The 27,897-nt window shown below is 63.5% G+C and overlaps 4 protein-coding genes and 1 non-coding gene across 6 annotated transcripts; 2 read left to right on the forward strand and 3 right to left on the reverse strand.

The window, feature by feature from the left end:
* Positions 1-2,297: 2,297 nt before the first annotated feature.
* On the reverse strand, positions 2,298-6,542 carry PLPPR3 (phospholipid phosphatase related 3). The gene is made up of 8 exons (XM_032711669.1): positions 6,409-6,542; positions 5,675-5,815; positions 5,378-5,563; positions 5,105-5,234; positions 4,720-4,915; positions 4,557-4,614; positions 4,124-4,297; positions 2,298-3,855 (listed from the first exon to the last, which is right to left on the reverse strand). The coding sequence occupies exons 2-8, from the start codon at positions 5,747-5,749 to the stop codon at positions 2,593-2,595; spliced, it is 2,082 nt and encodes a 693-aa protein (XP_032567560.1). The 5' UTR covers positions 5,750-5,815; positions 6,409-6,542; the 3' UTR covers positions 2,298-2,592.
* Positions 6,543-8,771: 2,229 nt separating this feature from the next.
* Positions 8,772-11,114, forward strand: LOC116798961 (complement factor D-like). The gene is made up of 5 exons (XM_032711672.1): positions 8,772-8,978; positions 9,174-9,327; positions 9,573-9,717; positions 10,099-10,356; positions 10,643-11,114. The coding sequence occupies exons 1-5, from the start codon at positions 8,915-8,917 to the stop codon at positions 10,814-10,816; spliced, it is 795 nt and encodes a 264-aa protein (XP_032567563.1). The 5' UTR covers positions 8,772-8,914; the 3' UTR covers positions 10,817-11,114.
* Positions 11,115-12,487: 1,373 nt separating this feature from the next.
* On the reverse strand, positions 12,488-20,633 carry MED16 (mediator complex subunit 16). Of its 2 annotated transcripts, none has more exons than XM_032711666.1 (14): positions 20,250-20,633; positions 19,753-19,860; positions 19,477-19,646; positions 18,498-18,929; positions 18,095-18,200; positions 17,319-17,474; positions 16,784-16,995; positions 16,352-16,558; positions 15,730-15,940; positions 15,400-15,533; positions 14,857-15,049; positions 14,398-14,614; positions 13,937-14,020; positions 12,488-13,156 (listed from the first exon to the last, which is right to left on the reverse strand). In XM_032711666.1, exons 1-14 carry the CDS (start codon positions 20,383-20,385, stop codon positions 13,030-13,032), a joined length of 2,493 nt encoding a protein of 830 aa, XP_032567557.1. In that variant the 5' UTR covers positions 20,386-20,633; the 3' UTR covers positions 12,488-13,029. The 2 variants fall into 2 exon arrangements, with proteins under 2 accessions (XP_032567557.1, XP_032567559.1); XM_032711668.1 differs by lacking the exon at positions 12,488-13,156 and adding an exon at positions 13,176-13,380 and having other exon boundaries at positions 20,250-20,524.
* Positions 20,634-20,945: 312 nt separating this feature from the next.
* On the forward strand, positions 20,946-21,052 carry LOC116799330. The gene has a single exon (XR_004361039.1). It is a non-coding gene; the product is annotated as a U6 spliceosomal RNA (small nuclear RNA).
* Positions 21,053-21,161: 109 nt separating this feature from the next.
* On the reverse strand, positions 21,162-27,829 carry R3HDM4 (R3H domain containing 4). Its single transcript, XM_032712183.1, has 8 exons — positions 27,700-27,829; positions 25,352-25,506; positions 25,097-25,215; positions 24,703-24,826; positions 24,153-24,238; positions 23,020-23,105; positions 22,643-22,698; positions 21,162-22,044 (listed from the first exon to the last, which is right to left on the reverse strand). Exons 1-8 carry the CDS (start codon positions 27,741-27,743, stop codon positions 21,941-21,943), a joined length of 774 nt encoding a protein of 257 aa, XP_032568074.1. The 5' UTR covers positions 27,744-27,829; the 3' UTR covers positions 21,162-21,940.
* Between the last annotated feature and the right edge of the window lie 68 nt (positions 27,830-27,897).

The following is a 27,897-nucleotide window of genomic DNA, read 5'->3' on the forward strand; positions in this document are numbered from 1 at the left end:
ATACAGTCCCCTCCCTGAGCTGCTGCTGTGGCTCTGCTGTCCCTGTCCCTCTGTGCTCAGCCAGCATTAGGCTCCAGCACACTCCACAGGCCTCGGGCCCCAGGGTTACCCAGGGGGTCTTGCTGGAGCCAGGGACTGCTGAAAGGGACCACTGTTGCTCCTTGAAAGTCTAATGGGATTTGTAGCAGCTGCCTCTCCTGGTCTCTGTGCACATGTGAAAGCAGGACCGAACGGGATGTGTTGCTGCCCCGCAGGAGTGAGCAGGATCATTGCTCCTGGGTTGGTTCCCCGAGTTCTCTGGGGTCCAGCCCAGGCTTTGCATCCATTCCCGGCCCCTTGGGCACTGATCGGCTGCTGAAGGATCGATGGGGGCAGCGATGGCCGTGGACGGGGTCCCCATGGGAACGGCGGCGGCTCCCGGGGGGGCCGCATCCTGCCCCGGCTCTGTTCTGGCATCCCCTCCCACCCCTTCCCACGGCAGAGCCCCCCGTGCTGCCGAGCTCTTCCCGGCCTGTGTCCGGCAGAGGAGGGAACTTCCCTAAAGCTGCCTTTAGCGGGAAAACTGACGTGGGGAAACCGGGGCTGTTCCAGCGGGAGCGAACGCGTCTGCACCAAAGGGCTTTTCCAGCTCCTACCCCGAGCAGCGGGAAGGAGCTCCCTGCAGAGCGAACACCCTGAACCCCGGCCTTCCCTGCGCCCCCGGCCCCGCTGGGTGCAAAAAGGGAATTGTCTGCCAGCAGAAACGCCAAAGCAGGAGCCCCAATTCGGGGATCCCTGGGATCAGCAGGGGATCCCTGGCTGAGAGCAAAGCGAGCCCGGGGATGGGGCGGGGGCGCGGCTGAGCCCTTTGTGTGTCACAAAGCCGGGGAGCCTTTCCCCTGGTGCTCACCCGGGGGACGGGCTGGGGGCAGAGGGGGTCCCCGGCGGAAAAGGTCGGGACATCGGACACGGGTGGCCCCGGGGCAGAGTCCTGGCTGGAGCTGATGAGGCGGGGGCTGGCAGCCCCTCCTGCTGCGGGGGGGATGGAGGATGAGGATGAGGATGTGGATGCGGATGAGGATGAGGATGCTCCCGCTCCTTCCCGGCCGCGCGGGTCCTCAAGCGATGCAGCAGCGGCTGCTGGGGGGCTGCCCGAGAGGGGGGCCGGGGGCTGGGGGAGCGGTGCAGGAGCGGGTGTGGGGCTGGAGGGTGCCTGTGGCTGCGGGAGCGGTGCGGGGCTGGCAGTTGCCATGGAAACCGCTGGGTCAGAGGCAGAGGGAAGCGGCGCGTGACGCCATCGGCACCGCAGTGAGCCGTGAGCGCGGGGCCGAGGTGGGGCTGGTGGGCTGGGAGCCCCCGCACCGCCCCAGCCCGCGGCAAGCACGGCCGGGAGCGCGGCCTCTGTCCTGGTGACCTTCGCCGGAGGCTCCGGGTCACCTCCCCGGGTCACCTCCCCGGGTCAACCGCACCAGGGCCGGACGCGGCAGCCCCGCAGCCCTCGTGCCCCTCGTGCCGCTGCTGGTTGGCGTCGGATCCCTCCGGGTCCCCCCCAGGGCCCCCCGTAACCCCTCACACCACGAGCTGCTGCCACAATCCTGCCGCTAATCCCGAGTGGCTTTTCCAGCACCGAGTCAGGGTTATGTGGATAATCCATATGTTTGCAAGGCAGAGGCTTTGGGATATCCACTGTTAATCCAATTGACAGTGGCAGTTTGGTGCCATTGGCACAGCGTCCTGTTCCGGGGGGGACGTGGGTGCCCCAGGCTGGGAGCCCCCCGGACTGGGAGCCCCCGTGGGTGCTGGAGCCCTGGTCCTGTCCTCCAGCCGTGGGACCAGCTGCCCACACCCTGTCAAAGGAGCCCAGCCAGGGAACATCCACGTGTTTATTTGCTTTTCAAACCACAGCAGCTCCAGCCATTGCCTGATGTATTCACAGCCTGGAGACCGTCCCCCCCATGCCCCCCCAAAACTCGGCCCCTCTCCTGAGGCAGAGCTCAGCCCCTGCTGACCCCTGGGCCCTGTGCCCCTACCCCAGTGCCCCCCTCTCCTCCAGCCCCTGCAGTATTTACAGCCTCTGTGTGCCCAGAGCCTCAGCCCTGGGCAGACCCTCCCTTTCAGCACCATCCCCCCTCGGCCTTCCCCACACAGACCAGTGGCGCAGGATGGGGGTCAGTGTCACAGGACCCCCAGCACCCACAAATCCCCCACAAGCCAGGGCCTGCTGTCCCACAGCAGCCTCCCCCCCTGCCCTCGATCCATTGCCCCCCAAAGCCCGTCAGCACCATTTGTGTCCCCCCCACCCCCTGACAGACATCCCCTTCCAGAGCTGGAATAAAATAACCCCTCGGAAATGTCAGCACCAGTGTTAAAGAGAAAGTCAAAGTGCTTGGAGTTGCACAGCCCTGCAGGCTGTGGGGGGGAGCAGAGCCCCCCAGCTGCCCAGGTGTGAGCAGAGGTCTCAGCTGGCTCAGGACCGGCGTGGCCGTGCTCTGCCTCGCGCTGCTCGATGCCAAAGCCAACCCTGTCCTGCTGCTCCCTGCAGAGAGGGGCCCCGGCCTCACAGAGCCCCCCGAGCCAGGGCAGGGGTGGGGGGCCCCAGGAAGGTACCGGGGCTCAGTCCTTAAACCTCCGGCCCGCCTGCATCTTCTTGTAGTACAGGTCCACCTCGCTGTCTGCCGCCCCGTCCCGCTCGGCCGGCTTCCTGCGCAGCGTGGACTCACGGCTGGCCGTGGCCAGCAGCCCCTCGGGGGGCAGGTCCCCCCGCTCCCCGCTGCCCCCCGCCGCCCCCGGGATGGTGGCCAGGCTGCCGTAGCGCGGCTCGTCCTGCTCCATGTCGCTGACGGAAGAACCAGGGGAGACACCGGCGCTCTTGGCTGGGCGGAAGCCACGGAAATCCTTCCCCACCTCACCCAGCTCGTAGGTGTCTGGTCCCTCTGGCCCCTTTGGCCCTGACTTCCACTCCCAGGGCCCATTGCCAGCAGAGAGGTGAACGACAGGGTGGTGGGGGGCGTGGGCATCAATGGTGATGATGCTGGAGCTGTCCCGCTCGGAGGGCGAGCGGTACTGTGAGGAGTCGGAGCTGGTGGAGGACGAGGACGTCTCTGAGTGCTTGGGAGTGACAGAGACGAGGCTCTGCTGCTTGGACATGGCAATGACCTGCATCAGGCGCGGGGGGTTGGCCACCCGCTGCGCTCCCCCCTTTTCCGCCACCATGACCCACTTGGCCCTCACGGCCGCCCCGCTGCCGGCCGGGGCAGCAGCGCCCGCCTGGCTCTCCTCGGGGATGTGCACCAGCTGCGAGGCGCCCGGACGGGGCTGGATGAGCACGCGGGGCCCCATGGCCGCCCGCTCAGCCGAGCGTGCCTGCACCGTGGGGTACAGGGAAGGGGGCACCTCCTCGCTGGGCTCCCCCGTGCCCCGGCCCTGGGCCGCCTCCTCTGCCAGCGTCATGCTCCGGCCCTCCAGTGACTTCTGCTTCCACTCGGTGATGAGCTGCTTGGAGCGGGAGGCGTCCACGGGGACGTGGATGGTCATGTGGCGCCGCGCGGGGTCGTCCATGGAGGGCGTGTTGACGCGGGGCAGGGTGTTGCTGAAGGTCACCATGTTCTCCTTGCCCATGGGGCTGCGGGGGGCCAGCAGGTCCACGTCCACGCTGGCCCTCTTCAGGCTGCCCAGCGAGTTCTTCTCCCGTTGCACTGGTCGTGCCGCCTCCTCCAGCCGCGCCTGCGGGTTCAGCTCGTCGGTGCTCACCGACTTGTTCTGGTGGTACACGGAGTCGTGGCCCCGCTGTGTCAGCGCCCGCAGCGCGTCCTTGGCCGGTGCCGGCACCGGGACCCGCTCCGTCGGGGCGCGGAAGTTGCCAACAGCATGGAAAGCCTGTGGGAGAGGAAATCACATAATCCTGGAATGGTTTGTGTTGGAAAGGATTTTTAAAGGTTATCTAGTCCAATCCCCCTGCCATGGGCAGGGATGTCTTCCACCAGACCACCTTCCAAGCCACGTCCAATCTGGCACTGAACACTTCCAGGGATGGGGCAGCCACAGCTGCTCTGGAGAGCGTGGGGTCAACACGGTCCCAGGTACTGCAGCCCCCGCCAGCCTCCCCCGCGCCCTCCCCTGGCCCGAGGGCAGGACCAGCACACACCAGGTACGCGGCGATGCCGGAGCCGATCAGGAAGCCCACGTAGACGTCGGCGGGGTGGCTCCGGTACTGGGTGATCTGGGTCAGGCCGCAGATACCGGCGGCGATGGCAAAGGCAAAGACCAGGATGGGCTTGAGGAGTTTGGTACTGTCCGAGATGATGGAATTGAAATACATCTGGGGCAGGAACAGGCTGTTAGTGATGGCCCTGGGCCCAGCCCTGGCCACACAGACAGTTCTTGGGTGCACGTGGGACTGCAGGTCCCAGCACACACACACCGGTGTGCACACGCGTGTGCATGCACCCACACCCAGCACAGGTACACGTGTGTCAGGTAGAGTTTAGCTGTGCCAGTGGGAGAGGGACGCTGCTGCCCACAGCACAGGGCTCATGCTGCCCCAAGCCAGTGTGCACCGGGCAGCACCAGGAACTCACCGACACATAGACGGCAGCAAAAGCCGAGAGCGTCGCGTGCTGGGATGGGAAGGTCTTCCTGCAGGGAGAGGGGATGCGGTTGGGATGGGGCAGAAGCAGGGGGACATGGTTGGCATGGGGCAGGAGGGTTGGCAGCGTGGCATGGGGCTCCCCTGGAACATACCTGGCAGAGAGGATGGCGTGTTTGTCGGTGCCTGAGCAGATGTCCTGGGTGATGTAGGGGTTGGCATCGCAGGGGGTGCCCAGCAGTGTGTAGTTGGGCTTGCAGACGGTCAGGAAGAAGGGCGCGTGGTAGCCAGTGGCCAGCTGGATGACGTCTGTCACCAGGGCCGTGGCACAGAGCCCAAACACATGGACACCTGGGGATGGCAGGAGTGGGACAGTAGGTCACTCCCATCCCACATGGGGCGGGCCAGGGCCCACCCAGCCCTGGGGCACCGGTGGGCACTGGGAAGGGTCCAGGGTCTGGGTGGGCCCACGCTCCTCCTATGGCAGCCAGGGTGCCCCCTCCAGCCCTCGGGTCCCGCCTGGGCTGTGGCACAACGTACCCACAAACCTGACGGTGCGGCGCAGGAAGGAGTTGAAGTTGCAGCCGCCGGCGTTGATGCTGCCCTCGGCGCCGGCACGGCCCTTCAGCCGGGACTGCAGGCAGTACACCATGCCCTCCCCGACCATGATCTGGGGAGGAACCAGTGGCTCAGGCGGGACTGGGGGGTCTGGGTTGTTGGCAGAGCCGCCTCACGGGTGTCAGACACCGCCAGGCACCGGGCCCCCCATCCCGGCTCTGTCCCGACCCTGCAGCCGGACGAGCCCCCACGCACCGAGGCGGCGGGCGCGGCGAAGGCCAGGCTGAGCAGCATCAGCAGCGGGATGAGCTCCTCGTTGGTCTCCACGTAGGGCATGGACAGTGCCCGGTCGTGGCACTGGAAGCCCACCTTGGCCGGCTTGAAGAGATCCGTCAGCTCCAGGAAATAGAGCGTCACGATGGAGGAGGCCACGATGGGCAGCTGTGGGGGGGAGAATGTGGGGACGGAGCCACGGCACCACACAGACCCCCACCCGCCGTGCCGGGGCCCAGGATGGAGCCCCCACCCTGTGCCCACCCACCCCACACCCACCTCCACGAAGTAGAAGCAGGGCAGGAGTGTCATGCTGTCCTTGGGGGCACGGGCCTTCTCCTTGGGGGGGATCATGGTCCTGGGGCAGGTACGGGGGGCCCACCGGGCTGTGCCTCTGCCCTGTGGGGCTGAAGTGTCACCCTGTGGGGGGGAACAGGCACCCTGGGTCACCCCTGGTCACCCTTGGTCGCTCCACTGCCCTTGGCAGCCACTCAGTGGGGGGACACTGCCGGGACTGGGGGTGCCCCACTTCCCCCAGGGGACCCCCAGGACTCCGAGGGGGGGCCCGACCGAGCCAGGGGGTGTGACAACAGGTGGGGCGGAGGCTCGTCTGTCGCGACAGGCGGCCACTACCGCGACAGGCGGCGAGGCTGCTGCGGAGGGCGTGGAGAGGGGGTGTGCCGCCCGCAGAGCCGGGCCGGGGATGGGGGTCCCCGGGCCCCCCCGGCCCCAACCCCTGAGACCGCACTGAGCCCGGGCTGCGAAATGAGGGGGAGCATAAGGGGGATGGAGCGACGGGGGGGGAACGGCGGGGGCGTAATAACGGGGGGGGACAATAATGGGGGATTAATCGGGGGTATGACCGGGAGGGCGGGGGGCGCAGTGGGGAACCCCCCCTTCGCAGGGACCGTGCCGCAGCCGCGGGCGGGGGTCGGGGTCGGGGCCGGGGGATGGGAGGAGGTGTCGGGGGAGGGAGGAGCGGCCCTTTGTGCCGGACTGTGCCCCTCACTCACCTCAGAGGCGGCCCCGGGGCGCAGCAGGGCGGGGGGCGCGGTGGCAGCTGGGGGGTCCCCGGGATCCTGGATGCTCCTGCCTCGGCGGAGCGCGGGGAGTGGCAGCTTCCTCCGCCCCCGCGTCCTCCTCCTCCTCCTCCTTCTCCTCCTCCTCCCCCGCCCGCCGCTCCCCGCCCCGCCCCGCCGCCCCCGGCCCCTCCTGGGGCGCCGAGCCCCCATCGAGCCCCCGTCGGGCCAGGGAGGGGCATCTAAGGGGGTCTGGGGGGATCTCGGGAGGTCTGGGGGGGGCGAGGAGAAACAAAGGGCCGGGTGGGGCCGAGGCAGCAGCGGGACCGACCTCGCTGGGCGCCGCTCCGCGCCCCGGACCCTGCCCGGGCACCGAGGGGAACCGGGGGGCACCGAGGGGAACCGGGGGGCACCGAGGGGAACCGGGGGGCACCGAGGGGAACCGGGGGGTCCCGGGGCCGCCGCCGCCCACCGGGGCTCCCTCCACTGCCGGGGCCCCGATCAACCCTTGAGGGGTCTTGACCCCCGACCCGCGGAGTCTCTTGCCCTGCAGAGCCCCCTCCCTCGCCCAGGGGCTGCGGAGACCCGGGAGGTGCCGAAGCGGGGGTCCCGCAGCATGGGGGGTGTGTGACCGCCGCACCCACCGCCCCGGAGCTCTGCCACCCCCCGACACCCACCTGGCTCTGTTGGTGGGGGGCACCTGCCCTTCCCGTGGCACCGGGAGGGGCTTCGGGAGGGACTCGGGTCGAGTCCTGGGCCCGCGGTCACGAGGAGCCCCAGGGACGGTGTCGGGAGTCACCCTCAGCAGGAGCCTTGGGTCTCCCTAACTCGGACCTGAGGAAGTGGGTGCAGCTCCCTTTGTTCCCCGGGGACTCCTGGCGCCTCTCGGGAGGGGGTGGCACCCCCGCCCCGTCTGCCCTTGCCCCCTCCACCCGCAGTGGATCCCGGCCGTGCTCTACCCAGTACCCCGCCCCACACCCCATTCCCTGCACCCCACCCCATCTCCCGTTCCCTGCACCCCACACTCGGCCGCTGCACACCCCCCACCCACCCGCTCCTGGTCCCATCCAGGTTCTGCATGGCCCCACACGCTGCCCTTGTTCCATTTTTGGCCCTAAGTGGGCAGAAATCTCCAGGCGTATTTAACATCTAAATCCCGAATCCCTGGAAGCCGCGATTAAGCCGCTCTCCCTGCAGAAAATCCCCAGGCTGAGCGACGACCACACCACCGCGTGCTCCGACCCCCGCCCGCCATGTGCCACCAGCACGTGGGGACAGCGGGGATGCGAAGCTGCCCCCGCAGAGGGACCCCTGAGTCCCTGAGGACCCCCCGTGCCCGGCCCCCTCCTCACTGGTGAGTCTGTCCGGCTGCTGCCGGGGGGTCCGTTAGCGTGGGGGGTCGGGGGGTCGAGGGTCGGGGGGATGGAGCGTCTGTGCCACCAGACAAAGGGAGCACGGCAGCTCGGAGCTGTAGAGGCTCTGGGAGCAGGAGGAGAAGGGGGGCGGTGAGATCCAGCCCCTTGCCCGGTGTCCCCGGGAGCCCTGCTCGGTCCTGGCTGCACTGGCGGGAGCACGGCCGGACCCAGCTGCGGGTGGCCACGGTGGCCAGCGGCTGTCCCGGCAAAGGGCGAGGGCAGCGTGGCCTCGGGCGGGCGGGGATCCCGGCCCAGGTCCCGCGAAGGAGCCTCGGGGCGGGGTGAGGGTCTCCGGGGACGAGCCCGGGCGGGGGCGATGGGCGGCTCCGGAGCTCGGGAACGCGCCGGGACCGGGCGGGATCCGAGGCGGTGGCTCCGCTTAGTGGCACCGGGAAGAAAGGCAGAGGGGACCGGGGCTGCCACCGCCACCGGCATCCTCGGCACCGCCGTCATTGGCGCCCCTGCCACCGCCACCGCCATCCCGGACACCGCCCCTGTCGCTGCCATCACCCTTCCCACCACCACAACCCCCAGCCCTGCAGGAACCCCCTCGGGGTTGGGGTGTCCCCCCATGGCCCTGACCCCGCTGTCCTTGTCAGTCCAAGGGCAAACCCAGGCTTGCATCCCTGTGCACCCACCGAGCTGGCACCCAGCACCCACCAGGGACCCCCCCACGCCTGGCGGGGGTCCTTGCTCTGAGTGGGGGGATGGAATGTGCTGGAGCCTTCATGTGCCACGAGCTGGAACTTTTTAGGCATTGAAAACCCCGGTACAGAAATCCCCGGTGCCGTGTGCCAGGGCCGGCAGCTGGGCCGGGCTGTTTCCTCCTCCCACCCTGTTTATACCGAGAACTCTTGACCCCTTTTATAAGCTGAATATTTCAAAACACTCGGCCCACGCTGCGGAAACCCCCCCGCTCTCCCTCGCCTCCCCTTTCCTGCCCCCCCCGCTGTCCCAAACTGGACATAAAAGGGAGCCCCAGCCCCAGCCCCGGGTGAGCAGCGTCCACCCCGGAGCCCCCGTGCACCCCAAAACTCCTGCACACCCCCAGCTGGGCAGAGGCACCGCTGGGCTCCTCCACAGCCATGGGGCTGAGTCCTGCTTCTGTCCTTGTTCCTGTGCTGCTGCTGCTCAAGGCCACAGTGAACGGTGAGTGCACCCCCCTGAACTCCGGGATGGGGCCAGGGCAGCGACATCCCCAGCACGGGGATGTCCAGCCCCCCAATTCCTGCCTCCACCTGCAGCCAGGTGCTGCCACAACCCACAGGGTCCAGGAACCCAGCAGGGTACCACGGGAGTGACACTGCCCTGTGCCCCTCACCTGACAGGGCCTCTCTCCTGCAGGGCAGCCCCGGGGCCGGATCCTGGGGGGCTACGAGGCCAGGCCCCACCTGAAGCCGTTCATGGCCTCTCTGCAGCTGGATGGGCAGCACGTCTGTGGGGGCTTCCTCATCGCCGAACAGTGGGTGCTGAGCGCTGCCCACTGCACTGAGGAGACGTGAGTGGGGGGGTCAGCTCCGTGCCTGGGGGGCTGCTGGACTAGGGCCAAATCCCACTCTGCAGCCCTGACTCTGGTGTCAGAGCACGGGGCTCTGATCCCACCTGCAGTGAGGGCTGAGCAGGGGCTGCAGGGGCTCCTGGTACCCCTGGGGGGGGTCTCTGGTCCCCCAAGCACCCCATTTCCATGGCTTGGTGCAGCAACACCCCCAGCTCTGTTTGTCCCACACTCTGACTCTCTTCCAGGGGTGACAAACTCTTCCAGGTGCTGCTGGGTGCACACTCGCTCACGGAGCAGGAGCCCCACAAACGCCTGTACCGGGTGCGCGCCCAGTTCCCCCACCCCGGCAGCAACAAGCACAACAACAAGGACGACCTCCTCCTCCTCCAGGTGGGCTTGGGGCCACTGGGACCCTCCTCCCCACCCCTGCAAATCCCGCTGTCCCTTGGGACCCTCCAGGGTCACTGACTGAGGCCAGAGAAAATCCTCAAGGTCATGCTGGGCCTGATTCCCCTGTCCCTTCCTCCCTGTCCCATGGGACTATCCCTGCTTCCCCCACAAAAGACCTTTGACCTGCATCCAAATGCCTCCATCTTCCTCGTGGCTCCAGCTCTGGTCTCTGGATGCGTCCTGGGGCTCTGGTCAGGAGGCAAAGCCCTGAGCGTGGCCAGGCCTGGGGTGATCCCGGTGTCAGGGCTGGGCTTGCCCTGCCCTGCTGGATCGTGGGCACAGCTGCCCCCCTGACCGTGGTCCCCTCTCGCTTGGTGGCAGCTGGAGGAGAAAGCGGAGCTGAACACGGACGTGCAGGTGCTGCCGTTCCAGCGGGAGGACAGGGACGTGGCACCCGACACGGTGTGCGAGGTGGCGGGATGGGGCATCACCAGCCACAGCGGGAGGAGGCCAGACAGGCTGCAGCAGGTGGAGCGGCCGGTGATCAGCCGCGACGTCTGCAACCACCGCACGCGCCACGACGGCACCGTCACCAACAACATGATGTGCACCGACTCCCGCAGGAAGGACACCTGCAAGGTACTGCCTGCCTCCCGTGGGCCCGTGGCTGGACCCTCAGGCTGGGGCTGCCAACCACCCCGGGGGGGGCCAGGAGGGGGGCAAGGCAGGAGAATTTCCACAGCCTGGGAGAGGCCGGGGCAGCGGGGCAGGAGGAGGTCACGTCCCTGAGCTGAGGGGGCTCCGTACCCTGTGCTGGCCGCTGCAGGGCAGCTCACAGGAGCCTGGAGACAGCAATCAGGGATGGGAGATGGGCTGGGGCATCCCAGCAAACCCTTGGCCGAGCTGACGAGCCTTGGTCCTGCAGGGGGACTCTGGTGGCCCCCTGGTCTGCGGCGGGGTGGCCGAGGGAGTGGTCACCGCCGGCTCCCGCGTCTGCGGCAACTACAAGAAACCGGCCATCTACACCCGGCTGGCCCCGTACGCGGCCTGGATCGACGGCGTCATGGCCTCCGCCGATGGGGAGGGGGACACTCGCTGAGGGGACCCCGGGGACCTGCTCCACGCCACGGCTTGCTGCTGCCAGCACGGCCAGAGCACCCACGCCGCTGCCCCGCTGCGCACCAGGGGCTCCCACCGCCGCCCACCCCGCTCCAGAGCGTCCCCCCACAGCAGGAGGGGACAGCAAGGAACCAGGGAAGGGGGTCCCTGGGTCCCTACTTGCAAAGCACAGGGCCCAGCTGGGGGAGGATGGGGGGTCACAGTCCCCCACAGGCTTTGCTGAAGGTGCCCGAAACGCTGCCCACGATCGCTGCAATAAAGTGATGATGACTTCTGCAGAGCTGGGAGTCTGTGCAGGAGCCCCCCACAGAGGGGAGCTGTACATGGGGTGGGAGATGTGGAGATTGAGCCCCTGGGGACTGTGTGGCCTTGGGTGGGAACAGGGGACACATCCTGCGGTGTGGCCATGATAAGGTCCACAGCCAGGACCTCCTGCAGGGTCATTGTGTGAACACTTGGGAGAGCAGACTCTGCCTGTTGCTGATACAGCAGCAGTGGCTCTGGCTCCTACAGAGGGATCTGTGCTGGGACCCAACAGGACTCTCACTGGGTCCCTCTTGTCCCAGGAGCTGAGAAGCAGGGCGAGGCACAGCCTCATCTTCCCACCATAACCCTGGTCCTTGTCCCATGTCCCCCCCACAGACCCTCACTCTCCAAACTCCCCAGTCCTTGGAGGGAGCGGGGCCAAGGCACAAGGGATGGGAGCGGGGCAGCAGCACGGCCCAGGGCACTGCCAGACCCTCCCAGTCCTGTCCTGGGAGCTCCATGGTGGGTGGGACATGAATGTCTGTTCCCCTGCTCCATCCTCCTGCTCCATCCCAGCACTGTGCTGCTGCTCCCTGTTCCCAATCAAATATTAAATAACCCCAAACCTGTTCTCTGAGAAAAAGAGGCTCACAAAGGGCCTCGGTTGAGTTTTACTTACAGGGGAAAAGAGCCTTAACAAGGTGCAGTTTCCTAATTAGACATTTGATTGTCCTTAATAACCAGCAGAACAGCGAGGGGGAAAGCTCTGTACAGCTCGTCCAGCTCTGTACAGTGAAACATTCACTGGAGTTTGGGGAATGAGCTCTCTGTCACCAGCTCCAGCTCTCAATAATAATGAAAATGCAGTTCCAGAAGGAATGTACAAAAACTGGCTCATTGCTTCCCTTGAAGGGTCTGTGGGGACATGAAATTGGCTGGTTGGGATGCAGGACAGCTGGAGGCTCCAGGCTCTCCTCCCTAAGAGCTGAAGGACCCTGGGGAACAGAGCAGGCCCAAGTCACCCACCTGACCCCCAAAAGGCCGGGGCTCCACAGGCACAGCCTCACTGGCACTGGGAGGTTGTGATTTCCTGCCCAGTGCAGCAGCAGCCAGGGGGCCACGGGAGGGCAAAAGTCCAACAGGATTTTCGGCTGCATCACGAACGCTCCTCCTCCGACCCGCTCAAGTGTCTGGCTTTGCCTGAAGCTGGAGACTTACCCAACCCCAAGGATCTCATGTTTTCTACTCACGTGTCCATAAGGATGTGGCATTGACCTTGAAAATATCCATTTCCCCTGCCCCTGGCAGCTCTTTTCCTGACAGATGTACTGGGGGCTCTCCCATGGCTCTGTTGCCCTGGCCCTGCACCGGGTGGCCACGTCACACCACAGAAACAAACCACATGTTCTGTACAAAATTATGGGAGTTTTTATTTACAACAGCAAGAGCCAAAGGGGGAGTTCATTCCAGGCAGCAGCACTCGTGTTCCTGCTCTGATCCAACACTGATGGGCACGCAGGCAACAGCTCCTGTCAGAGGGGCAGATCTGCTCAGGGCCCAGGAGTGCCCAGCCCACGTGGCACTTCTCAAGCAGCCAGAAGCACAGGATGGATATGAGGAACCAGGTGTCTGTTCACCACACTTGGGACCTTGTTCCCCCCCAGTCACCCCGTCATCTCTCTCTGCCCAGAGTGCTCCATCAGCACAGCCCTGACACACAGCCAGGCTCTCCCCTCCCAGGCCCCAAATGATGGGGAAACCCCTGGCATTGCCTTCCAGCTCTTCCCTGAAAAAGAAGAGATCCCTCCACTCTGTTTTCCAGCACAGCTCAGTGAGGCAGAGCGGCAGCAGTTTGTTCCAGGAGAGGAGCTGCTGTGCCCTTGTCACGACCCCTCCACGGAGGGAGCCCCACACAGCTCTTGGCCCCCACTGTGCCCCAGGAAGGGCTCAGGAGTAGCTGAGGGGCATCTTCCTCCACAGCCCCCCGCACAGGCAGTTCTTGATCCAGCGCTGCTCCCACTGCTTCACCGCTGTCACCTTGTTGGGCGACTTCAGCATCGTGACGCAGCCGCACCTGGGGGGACACAGGGGGTGCAGCCAGCCCAGGGGGGCCCCCAACAGCCAGGGCTGCTGGGCTGCTGCACGGATCACGCAGGAATGGGGCCATCCACGGGGGAAACCAGCTCCTGTCATCTGCAGGTGACTCTTGAGAGCACCAAAACCAGCTGAAACCAGCGAGCAACAATCCTGCTGAGGGCCCTCCTGGAGCCGGAGCCTGGCGCGGAACAGCCCCAGCTGCTGTTTACACATGAAACAGCCGACAGTCATCTCACAAAAATGATGTGCTACAGAGGCTTTCTATTAAACCCAGTAATTAAAGCTAATTCAATCACATGACTAGATGGATGTTTTTTCCCTGAGCCATTATCCTGAAATCCAGGCTCTCCCATGAGGGTGGATGAGGAGGCCAGCACGAAATGTGAGCCTGGGGGGAAAGACGGCTGGGAGCAGGGGTGCTGGGTGGTTCCTCTCCCCAACCCCACTCCAAGCACACAGGTGCTTTAAGGACCAGCCCTGCAGAACTGGGAATCATATAAAGGAGTCACTATAGAGACTCCTCCAGGCCCAACTCTGGTTTGGTTTTTAACCCAAGGGCCAGGCCACAGAGAGGCCACTCTCTGATAATGCCCTGAGTGTCCCAGGCTGGGGACATCTTAGCCACAGCCATAACCAGCCTCAGAGAGCTCCTGAAGGACACCCAGGACTGTGAGTGCTGCCCGAGCCCAGGTGCACAGAGCAGTGACACCTGTGTCACTCACCTGGTGCACAGAGCAGTGACACCTGTGTCACTCACCTGGTGCAGGACTTGCACTCCTCCGTCGGGTACGCGCCCAGGTGCAGCCGCCTCAGGTGGTCAATTTTGGGCTGTCCGGGGGCCCTGGGGAGGGAAAACAGGACTTGCCCAGAGTGTCACTTTCCACAGGCAGCTCCCAGGACAGGGAGCTGCATTTCAGTGGCCAACCTGGCAGAGGCTCTGCCCACCCACTGCCGTGGGATTTGCAGACACAATAACCAATTAATCACAAACCAGAAGGTTTTTCCCCCCATTTGCCATTGCTTTTCAGTACTTCAAATTCCCAGCCCATCACAAGTGGAGAAATGGATTCGAGCAGAGAGGATAAACTGCTCTTGGGTCAATCCAGTAAGAGGACAAGTCGAACCCCCAGGTGTCCCAAACCACAGAGCTGCCAAGAGACCGCAACGTCTGCAACACCCCTTCTCACCACAGCACCCACTCGTTCCACATGTCTGTACCTGACAAAGGCATCGAACTGGGAAGAGACAGTGTGGCCAACGAGCACAGGAGCCTTCCCAAACTGCAGCCGGACCAGCTGCTTGTTCTGCAGCTTGCTGATGATGCCATCGTTGATGGGCAGCCAGTCGATGTTGGGAATGAGCAGCTGGCTGGGCAGGAGGCAGCACTCGTCGATCAGGGCATCGTCAGGCTCCGTGATGTGATTTTCCTCACGACCTGTATGGAAAATGAAGCAAAGAACCAACGACACTTTTACAATTCTGCTTCAGAGCTCCAGAGAGCTGCGTGCAGCCTCCTCCTCCACTGCCAAGACAGCCCAGAAAACAATAACCTTGGCAGCTGCACTCGCCCTTTCCGAAGGCACCAGACCCCCTTGGAGTCATGTCCCACAGTCACTCCTCGCACGCACCAGCCCCACCGAGGCAGGAATTACTGTTCAGGGAACTGGTCACACTCACAGCACAGCCAGAGCTTGGTCAGGAGGCGGAAGAGCAGGGACATGCTGTCCTGGGTGTCGGAGGTCGCCGTGTACACGGGGAGGCAGCTGGGCTTCAGCAGCCCCCAGATGCGGATCACCACCATGAGCTCCCGGAACATGCCGAGGGACGCGCCGTCGCGCAGGAAGCTGTGCCCGGGGCGCACGGGGGAGCCCTGCCGAGGGACAGCGGCGTGGGGGGTCACACCCGCCCGAGCCAGCGCTCTGCACCCACACAGCTCCTGTTTCCAGCAGCACTCCCCCCGCAGCACCCGCTGCCAGGGATGCGGGAGGTCTGCAGAGCTGCACCGGGAGTTTCCCTGAGTCCTGCGGGTACCGTGCTGGTCACTGCGTCACCGGCCCCCAACGGGCACGGGAAGGGCCCTTCTCTAATTCTGCTGATCCTTACACTCCTCCCCAGCGCCTCCCACACCCCACAGGGATATGTGGTCCTGATTAAAACTCCCCAACACTGCCCATGGGTGTTTGTGCCCCCTCGGTCTGTTCCTGGGACTCCGGGTCTCACCTGGTTGGGAAGGCTGGCCAGGAGATAGAGCACAAAATCCCCCACCCACTGGATGAGCTGCTGCAGGGACTGCAACGTCGTCATCTCCAGGACAAACTCTTCTGTCTTCAGGTTAATCATCACCTTGTCAATGTCTGGAACAGAAGCGAGACATCACCTGGCTCAGGAAGATGGATCCAAACCTCAAACCCTCCCCAGAGTGGTCACCCTCCTCTTCCTCCTCAAACCTAGGAGTTGCTAAGACACTGTGGCACTTTGTACTGAACGGCAGGGAACAATCCAACCCCAAACACTGGGAAGGCAGCGTGGGATGCTGTGAGCTGTCAGTACCTACATCGGTGATCTTGGAGCAGATCTCGGTGAGCCGGTCCCCGGGGCTCTTGTCTGGGGTGTTGAGGAAGTGGGGGCGCAGCAGCGATTTCAGGGTGCAGCTGATGGCGATGAGGAAGAGCTTGGCGTGGTAGTCACACACACGGGCGATGGTGCTGGAGGAGAGTTTGCACAGCGACGCCTTCATGGCAACGATGCGTGTGGAGAGGACCTGGGCGACGGGGAGATGTAGCAAAATGCACAGGGAAAGGCAGAATTAGCATAAGCTCATTAAAGCTGCTGCTGCTGCTTTATTTTCTGCTCTCAATTTCTGCCACAAGAGTGACAGGAATAATGAACACTGTGCACGTGAATGCTGCTGTTCCCAGAATCTGCCAAAAATAGACTTCACCATCTCACCCAAAGTCTCCAACAGGTAGAGACCCGCTGATGCCAGCGACAGAAAACACGGCTAACGTGGAAGCCCGTCCCAGCTCCAGCACTGCCTGAGCCAGGCACTCAGAGAGCAGAGCAGAGCAGAGCCGCCTGTCTCCCGAGGAGTGGCACTGGCTGCTCCCCACTCCCAGTCCCTGAGCCCCCCATGCCCACCCTCGAGGTGAGCCCAGAGCTCCTGCCCACCGACCTGCTGCAGGGCCGCGTTCTGGCGCATGTACTCCTCGTGCAGCTTCTCCACCAGGTTCTGGACCATGCTGGGCTGCACATGGAGCAGGATGTCCCACCAGTCGTAGCCGGTCACCATGCAGTACTCCAACAGGAACAGCAAGTGCCGCAGGGACATGTTCATGTCCAGCACGTGGCCCATGGAGGGGGAGATGCGGAGCATGCTGAGCTAAAGGGAGGAGGAAAAGGAACACTGGCATCAGGAATGACCTTGAAAACATCCAACAAAGCTACAGGACCACTCCTGACACAGCAACAATTCCTGCAGCCATGGGGTACATCCCTTCCCATCTAACACGGATCGCACAGCTGGAATTCCCAGCATTTTCTGAGTGACCCATCCTCACCTGGAGAGCCTGGATGAGAACTAACCCTGCTGTAAGAGAGCACCGACCTTGCCGTGACTGTCCACGCCGGCCAGGGCCAGCGAGGTCCAGGAGAGCTGCATGGCCTTGAAGTGCACGAGGGGCCCCGCGGTGCGCGGGCGCTTGAGGGACGGCTCGTCCACGGGGCGCTGCGAGGAGGAGCCGTAGAACACGGCCATCATCTGCAGGGACAGCCGGTGCACGATGTGCACGCTGCCATCGTGGAAAGCCAAGGCCAGGCCTGGGGACAGGAGACAACCGAGGCTGAGCCAGCGGCTCCTCCCAGCACGGCACAGCCCTCGCCTGAAGCTCTGGCCACCATTGAAGTCCACGTGGCAACGAGGAGCAGTCATAGGGGCTCCCAGGCCCCACGTCTGCATTTCACAGAGATACGCCTCTTCCCATGGAAACACAATGGGATGGCTGGGAAGACATCATGCCTTTGAAAGTTCTGCATGAGCATTCCATAGGCTCTGCTCCCATTTTTACTTCAGGTACAGCTCAGAAGTTTAAGTTTCAGGCAAAAGCCACGTATTTAAGAGAAAGACAACAGGAACTCCTTACCCAACCCAGGAAAGAATTTTGTGTCGTTTGCCACCTTCAGATCCGTGTTGGTCAGGGAGATGGGCAGCTTTGGCAGTGCCACGGCTGACACACGGTCCAGGTCGTTGGTGGCAGACAGGATCCTCCACTTCAGGATCATGGGCTGCTTGTCTCCCACTGGGGAAAATAAGTGAGTAAGCAATACATCTGTCCCTAAGAGATCAAATCCCCCGTTTCTGCCCACACTCTCCAACCAAGTAGGATCACAGACCAGGCACTTCATTCCACCAGACCAGTATATTCCCCATATACTTCCCATATGTTTCCCTTGTATTTCCCTATTTTTTTTCCTGAATTACACAAACAACTTGTTTTGCCAAATTTCCCCTCATGGAAGGCTCTGCTGGGGGTGATTAGAGAATCCTTATACATAATAATGCTTTCTATTTCACCAAACACACTGCCCTGATTGATTCTGTTCTATCTGAGGTCGGGTGGAGCCCAGGCAGCCTGGGCAGGGGGTTAATCCAGCTCTGCTGCCCGACCCTGGTCCTTTGGGAGGTTCTGCTCCCAGCAGGAAGGATGGATGTGAAATTAACAACCAAACCACTTCCTGGAAACAGCAAGTCGCTGCCTATGATGCAAACAGATGAGTGAAGCATGTGACTGAGAGCACCTGAAAATAAATGTGGGATTCTGGATAACCCCATATATGAGATAAGGGATGTGAGAACCTGTCCTGCCTTTCCCCTCAGACCACACTCCTGTTCTTAGGAGCACGTGGTACAGACACTCACCCACAGGTGAGATCTGCTGGAAGATGTTGTTGACTGGCAGGCCCTCCTTCCGCAGGGACCAGCACTCCACGATGCTGTTGTTTTGGTTGGAAGCACAGAGCAGCACCTGTGGAACAGAGCCCCACGCACAAGGGTCACAACGGGGAGGGCACTGCCCCTGCCATTCCCACCCTCTCTTCCCAGGGTCCTGCTCCCACTCAGGTCGTGCCCCGCCAGCAAAAAGCAGAGGATGGAACCAGTGGGAGGTAACGGTGAGGTCCCTAATTCCAGCTGCACCAAAACGTTAAGGGCAGTGCAGGACACGCTGGTCACCTTCAGAGCCCCTGGGGAAGCCAAGGTGGAGCAAACAGCCACCTCCTTGTTCCTCATCGAGCTCCCACCTGCCCTAAGAGCAGCTGCTCACCTGCTCCGACATGTCCCGAGCCAGGAACTTGAGGTGAGTGATGGCCGGGTACTTGTCCTTGCGCGCGGGGTCCGTGGTGCAGCGCATGAACAGCGATGGCAGGATCTCGGTGTCGATCTTGCACTTCTCATTCACCACACTGACACAGACCTTGTAGAACTGCACGGGGGAGGTGCTGCTGCCGTCCGACGTGGCCACCACGATGTTGCCCCCGCCCGTGAAGGCGACGTCGGCCAAGGCCACGCGGCAGCGCAGGCGGCACAGGCTCTCAGTGGCCGTCAGCACCTGCCCGTTGGGCTTGAGGAGGGACACGGTGACCAGCCCACTGATGGTCACGGCGATCCAGCCCTCCATGGGCTTCCCGCCGAACAGCGTCAGCGACGGGGAGAACTTCACCCTGGAAAACTTCTCGCCGAAGTTCGACGCTCCAGACTGTAACAAAGGTCAGCAAAACCGAGGCATTTGCACTCTGTGCCTGTGGAGCTCTCCTCGTGGGAGAGGGGCAGGATCTCTGCAGGACACCACAGGAATTAAAAACAACAGAAGCAGAGAACTTGTGCTTGGCAGCCTCGGGCTTTGGGAGTCTGCAGTCAGATATGTTTCCAAACAGGGAGCTCATCTCCCTGTTGGTCCTGTGCCCAAACCCCTGGATCAAACCTCAGCACCTCAAACACATTTCCTCTGAATTACCACTGGTCAGGAAAGAACTGCTCTATCTCCATGTCCCAGCCCAGAACTAAGACACCACACTAAGAGAAAACACATTTAAAGTGCCAAGAGAAACCCAGGCTCTAAACCCCATCAGAATTCAGCAGGAACCAGGAATCCAACTTTCCTCTTTGGCAAAAAACTCCCCTACTGGACTTGGCCAAGGTCATGAGGGAGCTCAGAGCAGACAGAACACAGGTGGGATCCCAAGTCCTTTGCCAAGACACGAGCCAGTGTTCCAGCACAGGTTCCCCCCGGAGCCGGGACAAACCTTCTCCACGTGCAGCGCCAGCTTGACACCGTTGTGCAGCCAGGACAGGGCCACCACCGGGTCCCCCTCCACCACGCTGCCCACTGTGCTCTCCCAGCTGTTGGCCAAGTGATCTGTCATGCTCCAGCACTTGATGTGTCCGTCGGCATCCGCCGAGAGCAGCCTGGAGCCTGGGACAGCAGCACTGTGTGAGAACAGGGGGAACAGCCCAACCCCCCCAGGAATTGCCCTCCATCGCTCTGGGACACAGGGACAGCAGGAGGGATCCCAGCTCACCCGACTGATCCCACTCCAGACACGTGATGACCTCGGTGTGCCCAGAGTTCACGGAATACACGTCCCAGGGATGCTCAGTGTCGATGATATGGACCATGTGGGTGAGATCTGCAAGAACACAGAGGTGACTCCCTGTCCCTCCTCACCAGCCACTGTTTCTGAGCCCACAGAGCCTCAGCTGATGTGGGGAAAGACATTTAATGTGGGGAAAGACATTTAATACTTTACATAAATTATTTTGGGCAGGATAACAACTGTGCTGGGAACTCAGTGAGGGGCCAGACACCGACGTGGAGCTGGTCCTGGTTTAGGGGAACAACCAGGGAACGACCACCCATTGGACACCGTCAGAGGTTGAGGGATGGGAGGAAAAGCAGGAGCAGCGTTCCCTGCCAGGGCCAGGGCAGAGCCCCGGCCTCCCGGCCCAGAGGATCCTGGACCTGCCGGTGCTCCGGGAGCTCGCAGAGGTCTCCCCGCCCTCCACGGGAACACGGTACCTTTCTCCTCCTCGTTGCGGAGGTCGGTGGTGAAGGCGATGAGGTTGCGGCAGGACCAGGCGCACACGAGGGGGATGGAGGGGCAGTGGTTGCTCTTGGGCTTCTTCTCCCACTCGCACACGTACGCCAGGTCCATCCCGCCGGCCGGGCACCGGCGGGCACCGGGACGGGCTCGGTCCTGCCTGGGGCGACACACGGCCCGTCACACGGGCACGGCCCGCAGGGACCGACTCGGGAGAGGCCCCTGCGGGCGGGGAGGGTCCGGGGGGGACACAGGTCCCGCGGGGTCCCGGGGGATCCCCGGTCGGTCCCGGCCCGGACGATCCCAGCGGCGCGCGCCGCCTCCCGCCGCTCCCAGGACCCCGCCCCGCCCCCGCGGGCTGCCCCGCTCCGCGCCTCAGGCACCGCCGCGGACACCCCCGGCCGGGGTCCTCAGAGCGGGGCGGGGCCGGGCAGCCAACTCATGGCTCTAATTTGCATGGACGCCTACCCAGAACCCTCCGGGGCAGCGACAGCGAACGGAACCCGCGTATTTCGGGCATTCTGGAGAAGTCGGAGGACAGTGAGGCGTTGAAACATTGGGAAAATCTGAACAGACGCATGAAAGCTTTTCTTCCGCAACTCAGTTGAGTCACCCTGTCCTAATTATTTTTAAATTCTGGACCTTTAATTTGTGTCGCAGGCAGAGCTCAATTCGTGCTCGCTTCGGCAGCACATATACTAAAATTGGAACGATACAGAGAAGATTAGCATGGCCCCTGCGCAAGGATGACACGCAAATTCGTGAAGCGTTCCATATTTTTCGCACCTGCCCCCACCCCTCTTTTGTGGGCACTGCAAAAGGAGAACCCCACAAGACGCCCCCCAACCTTGCCCGGCCCCCCGTCCTCATGCAAGACACTGAGCCGCAGCGGGGGAGCACCGTGTTTATTGTTCCTGAACACACCCATGCCCAGTCACTGCAGCAAAGCAGGCACGAGGGGCTCCCCAGGAGTCCCCGCAGTTAATGGCAGAGCAACCTACAAAGACCCCCAGGGCAACCCTGCGAGCAGCTTGTCGGGGACACAGGGGACACAGAGAGCCCCCCAAAACTGCCCCACCTGCCCCCATGGCAGCTGTGGGCAAGCAGGGAGAGTCCCGAAGGGGGCTGCACCCCCCCAGCGCACACACACACACACACACACGTAAATATACACACACGTGATAAAAAACACAGGCTATATTACACTTAAAAACAGCCCCGTGGTGCAGGCAGGGCACAGGGAGCCCCCCTGGACACCTCCCCGGGCTGTGGGCGCCGGAACGCGGCAGCCCCCGGGCTCTTCCGCCAGCTCAGCGATGGCTCAGCACCCGCCGGGAGCTGTTTCACCGCAGAAAAATCTGGACCAAAATCACCCCACCAGCGTCAGCGCCAGAGGGGGTTGGCCCCGCCTGATTATTTTTAAAAACACCTGGGTTATAAATAGACACACAAACAGTTCCAGGAGGGCAGCGCCGGGAGCGGGGCGGGCGAGAGGCACCTGCTCCGCACCCACAGCGGTACCGGGCAGGGCTGCCCTGCCCACACCAGCCCTGGGGGCACAGCCACGAGCCCCCAGCTCTGCCCCTCCTGCAGCAGGGAAGGGCCAAGGGTCCCCGGGGCTGGGGGAGGCCAGAACAGACGAAGGAGGGGCAGGGCGGCCCTCGGGGCATCAGCTCAGTTGCCCCAGGTAGTCTGAGAGCAGCAGCTCGGGGGGCAGGAACACCCGGTGCTTGTTGCTCACTTTCATCTGACGTTTCCCTTCGATGTCCGAACCTGGGGGGTGGGAGGGAGCAGTCAGCACACCCCTGTGCCCCCAGACACTGCATTCTCAGCCCAGCCACCTCCCTCCACTCCTCCCCCTGGTGCTCATGGCCTCCCCTGTGCTCTGTGCCCCCCCCAGTCTCAGCCACCTCCACGTGTCCCTGCCAGCACCGTGGGCTCACTCCCCATCATCAGTGCTCTCGTGCTGTTTTCCACAAGCAGCTCTGCAAGGATGGAGCATGGTGTCTCTGTCTCCTCCCCTACCTTGGCAACAAAACCTCTTGGGAGGCCCAGGGCAGGCTGCTCTCTAGGAGGAGGCAGCAGCCACAGGAGAGAGAGCCCTGCAAGCAGCCTCTCACTTTGGGCCACCCAAATCCTCCTGCAGAGCAGGGCCTGGCCACCCCCTCGGGTGCTCCCAGCACTGGTGGCCACAGCCAGGGCTGCCCAGGGAGCTCGAGGCAGCGGGGGGGGGAGCACGGGGTTATCTGTGAGCCCCAGCACGAGGTGGGGCCGGGAGGAAAAGGCTGAGCTGGAGAGGAGAGATAGTGATGGAGGAAAGGGGAAAACAAAAACAAAATCAAAACCAAAAACAAGCAGACACAAGACTTACTGGCAGAGACGAGATCCATGTATTGGCAGAGCGCATGGAGCAGGAGCCGCTCGAAGCTGGAGGAAATCGGGATGGGATTAGAGCTAACACGCCTCTGAACAGTGTCCCACACGCTGCCCTGCCCTCAATCCTCCCAGGGACCCATGGAGCAGACGGGGAGCACAAAGTGCCACAAGCTCCTGCACGGGAATCCCTGGGTGCATCCCTCCCCCAGGGCTCCATGGGGACCAGGCCAGGTGGGGTGTCCCCAGATGGAGACCTGAGCCTGGCTGAGGGGAGACCAAGGAGTGTCGTCTGCTCCCAGAGCCCCTCAGCAGACTGGGCAGCCCCAGGACACAGTGAACCCCAGAGCTCAGGACCCCGAGCTGGGGAAATACCTGTTGTCCATCAGCGCTGTGTAGACCGAGTGGGGAGTGACAGAGAAGAAGGCCAGCAGCTCCTCCTCCAGCCCTTCCAGCGTCCCCTGTAAGGAGAGGCAGGGGCTCAGTGAGGAAAAGGCTGTGCTGAGCACAGCCTCAGCACTATGGGGCCTCCAGCTCCCCAGGAGCTACTGCCAGCAGCTCCCAGGCAATAATCTGGATGGGAGACAGTGGGGAGGCACTGGAACAGGAGACATCTCAACTCTCCAGCCCCCGAGGCAGGGAAGGATCCGGCCCCTGCCAACTCCACAGTGTGTGTGCCAAGGGCTGGCACTGTCCCTTGTGTTCAGAGCAGCCAGGGGAGCCTCGTGCCTCCTGACACAGGGCAATGCTCTGCAGCTCTGCGGAGCACCGTGACCCTGGAGACGAGCAGCAGGCGCGTCTCATTTGAGGACAAACAAGCAGAAGCCAGTGGGCAGGAGGAGCCCAGGCTGGGTTTAGAGGCTCTAATTAGCACCAGGAAAACAAACAGAGCAGCAAAACAGCCCCACTGAGCAGAGTGAGTGGGGAGTCAGCACCCCAGGGCCGGCAGAGGCAGTGCCTGGGCAGGCAGCGCAGGGAGCGTGTGGCAGCCCAGCTCCTGAGCCCACACTCACTTCTCCCCATCCTGCTCAGCAGCTTGTGCACTTTTACCCCTTTCAAAATGCATTGGAGTTTTCCCAAATAACCTTGCGTGGGCCACTGTGAAGACCCCAAATGCTCTATTGCTTTCCCCATGCGCAAACACGCCGGGTTCACCCGTCACCTGCTGCCCATTGCGCAGAGACTGGATAACAGCCACTGGAAAAGGTCCTGTAACTGCCAGAAAAATCTGAACAGAGCCAGGAAAACCCATCTGCAACCAGCCACCACCACAGGGTCACACAAGGACTGGAGCACGTTCCCAGGAGCTGAAATTCGGCGCCGCCCCGGCTCAGCGCCCACACACAAGGTCAGGGCACAGCCCTGGGGACACGGCTGTGGAGGGAGCCCCGCCTGCCCCCCCTGGGACCCCTGCCTGCCACCCCCCCGGGACCCCTGCCTGCCCCCCCTGAGACCCCTGCCTGCCCCCCCCGGAACCCCTGCCTGCCCCCCCCGGGACCCCTGCTTACCATGGGGATCCGGCCCCGCTTCAGGGTGGCGCGCAGGCGGCGGCTGATGCGCTGGAAACACTCCTGGGGCGTGTAGGCCGGGAGCTCTGGAGCAGGAGAGAGAAGGGAGAAGGGACTGGGACACAGCTCACAGCCACAGAGCCTGCGGGATGGCTCTGGCTGCAAAGTGTCACCTCTGAGGAGGACCCAGTGGCTGGGCACCCCCTTCTCTCACGGGTCACAGTCACCCCCAGACCAGCAATGCCTTCCCCAGCGTGGGAGCGTTTGGGAGTGCGGGGATTTGGGGCTGTGCCATCAGGGGACAGCTGCTGTGCCCATCGCCCCAGCCACTCCCGGCTCCCACAAACCCTCCCAGGTCCATGGGAGGTCTGCAGCCATAATCCCCCCAGTGCTACACTCATGGGGTGGGATCAGGCCTCCCCCCACCCCACCATAAACACATGGTGCAAGGAGTGAGTGGGTGCAGCCCTCAGGGAAGGTCACCCTTCCCAAAATGTACACAAGGAAGGAAAGGGAGGGGCTGTTCCCACCCAGTGTCCCCTCCCAGCACCTTTCCACTTGTCTTCATTCTTGACAGGCAGCTTCCTCCTGTGCTTCTTCCTGGTCTCCTCCTCCAGGTAGAGCAGGACCCGCTCCTGCTCTTCTCCCGACCGGTTCATGAAGTCGTTCCAGATCTGACAACAGAAGCCACCACAGGAACAACTCGCTATGAGAGGATCTGCCTGGAGATTCCCCACCCCAGAACCTCATTGCCCTCTGGCACACACAGCAGCAGCTGGGCACCAGGCCCACAGATCCCAGCCTTGACACCAGACCAGGTAGAACCTGGGGTGCACCAGTTCAGGCAGGGGAGGCAGAGGGTTCCTCAGGAGCGAGGTACAGGCACCACGTGCCATGCCAGGGCCCTCCCAGCGAGCCCCAGGCCAGGGGGTGGCTGAGCCCACCTCCACATAGGTCTCGTTGTTACAGGCCTCGGTGAAGATGCTGGGGGTGGCCGAGTGGTCAAGCTCTCCCTCGTCGCTCCCGCAGTCGTCCCGCTCCAGAAGTGTCATCAGGTAGCGAGCTGGGGGCAAGAGCAAAGCCTGAGAGTGGAAACAGCACGTCCAGAGAAGCCCCGTGCCCCCAGTCCACCCCTGCCTGCTACACAGTTCAGGGGAGGTTGCCACCTGCCCTGGGAGAGACCGTGCCCCAGCCCTTACTGTTCTCCAGCCTCTGGAGGCTCTTGCGGCCCTTGGCCCTCGGGATGAGGTCGGAGTTGCGGATGGCCTTGTTGATATAATACTGCTTCCGCTTGGACGGGGAGAACCGCTTGGACGGGGAGTCCTCCAGCGGGGGCAGGCAGTCCTCGATCCTCCTGTGGGGACACGGGGGAAGGGATGAGCCCACCCGAGCCCCCCGGGCCTGGGGCAGCACGAGGACAGGGGGCTGCACAGAGAGTGCCCGTGCTGGGGGCGATGGGGAGGTAGAGCATCAGCCACCAGCGTTCCTGCAACTGGCACTGCGTGGACCTGTTCCCCTCGGGTCACTGCCAGCTCCAAGGACTGGCTCTGCTCAGAGCAGCTGCAGGTCAGCACTGGACATCCCGGTGGGATCAGCAGCAGGAACACCATCCCTGCCATGCCACTACCAGCTCCCGGGGGCACCCAGAGGTGTTTGGCTGCTGTTCACAACAATTCCGCAGTCAGGGCGTTAGTCACAGGCACAACTTAGGAACGACCATAAACTGAGATAACTTTGGGTGAAAAAGAAGCCAAGCAACGAGCGAGCAGCTCGCTGGGCGTTGAGTGCAACTGCTCGGGTTTCAAAGTTCACTAAACACCAGAGACAGGAAGTTTCACTGTCGTTGCTTGTTCTCTGCCTGCTTGCGAAGGAGCTTCCCCTCAGGGTTGTGTGGGTTTCCTTTAGAGCAGCAGAGGGTGGGTGAGAAAACCAACACTCCCAAAACAACTCCCCAGGACTGTCCATCGGGGATGAGGAGCTGCCAAAGGTGACTGCTGTTCCCACTGCAACGGCAGCTCCGTGGCCTTGCCCCTTCCACAGGGCTGTGTGTCCCCCAGGCACAGCTTCCCCACCGTGTCCCCTCCTTCCCAGTGCCCCAGGGCTCAGGGAGCCCCGGTCCTGCAATCAGGCCTTGGCAGAGCCGCCCTGGGCTCAGGGCAGAGCAGGTTGTGCCACCCGATTGTGCCCGGGCCAGCAGCCAGCTGCTCACCCATGCCAAAACCTTGATTTTTTTTTCTCTTCCCCTGGATAGGGGCAGTGACGTGTGCCGGGGGGGGGGGGGGGGTAAAAAAACAACCACCCACTTCCAGCTGGAGAGAAGACCATGGCAGAGGTGGGCTTGGAAGGAATAAAAGGGCCACAGATATCCCGGTGATGCCCAAAGGACGGGTGGGGAACAGTAACCCAACCTGCCACAGCGAGAGACCAGGGCTGGCAGATCGAGTTTTGATACAAAGGTGGTTAAAAAAAAAAAGCATAAACAGAGGGAGTCACCTTACGCCGGCCCCAGCTCAGGTCTGAGTGCATAGCTGCGAGCCAGGCACTCCCTGGAGCCGTCAGAGCCCACGGGCACAGCCCTGGAAAGAGCCCCCCAAAGAGGGGAGTCCAGGCACAGCACTGCCAACACTTATCCAGCTCTCACAGGGCAGGGCAGCAGAGTGAGGGGGGCTTGTTATCTTCCTCCTCCATTGGAGGGGAAAAGATGATAAAAATGAGTGTCAGCAAGGCAGGAGCATCCCAGGGCTGCCGGGACACCCCGAGGCCCGTGGCTGGGAGCGGAATGGGCTGAGCCACAAGAGACTTTCTGTTCCCAAAGGCTCCAGGGCCGCTCCTGGCTGCCCTGGCATCCAGCACTGCCACGTCTGCCCTGGCACGTCTGCCCTGGCACTGCCGCCTCTGCCCAGCACCGATCACAGGGGACAGTGATCTCAGGACGTTGTCGGACGAGCTCCGGTGACCTCGGCACCAGGGCCCCGTCCCGGCCGGCTCAGCCAGGCCGAGGGGGGATCCCAGGGCAGGGATCCCAGCAGAGCTCGTTCCCTGGGGACAGAGCCATCCCTGACCCCAGGAACACGGGCCCGGCAGCTCCGGGGCCACCGGAGCGGACAGTTTTGCGTGGCTTCTCCTCCACTTCCCACTTCCAGGCAGGGAACGCACAGCCCCTCGTTCCCTGCTGGGGGGTTTCCAACCTGTTCCTGTTATTCATCCTTTAGCAGCAGGACGGCAGCAACACACAGAGCAAAAGCCACCGCTAGACACCCCACCCGACAGCCCCTTCCCGCAGGCTCCCCGGACCCCCGGCCAGGCGCGGGGACCCCGGCCGTGCTCCCCGGCCCCGGTGACCGGGAGCACCGTGACCTCGGCGGGGTGAACACTAATTAGCTCATGACGGCTGTCCCGGGCTGTGCTCTGACCCGGTCGCCCGGGGCGGGGGCGCTGGGAACGGGCTGTCCCGGGAGGCGCCGCCGCCCGAACGCACCGACAGCCCCGGGGGGCTCCGGGCGGCCCCTCCCGGCCCCGCCGCCCCACGGCCCCGGCCCGCACTCACGGGAACGGCTCCTCGGGGCCCGCGCCGCCCCGCAGCACCACCATGGCCCGCTCGGCCCGGGCCCGGCACCGGGACCTCCCTCCGCCTCCGCCTCCCGGGGCCCGCACCGGCGGCACCGGGCCCGGCACCGCCCGCGGGAAGTGACGCCACGGGGGCGGGACCGCGGGAGCCCCGCCTGGGGAGCCGCGGGGGGCGGGG

Source organism: Chiroxiphia lanceolata, chromosome 27 (genome assembly GCF_009829145.1).
Source record: "Chiroxiphia lanceolata isolate bChiLan1 chromosome 27, bChiLan1.pri, whole genome shotgun sequence".
NCBI classification, from domain to species: Eukaryota; Metazoa; Chordata; class Aves; order Passeriformes; family Pipridae; genus Chiroxiphia; species Chiroxiphia lanceolata.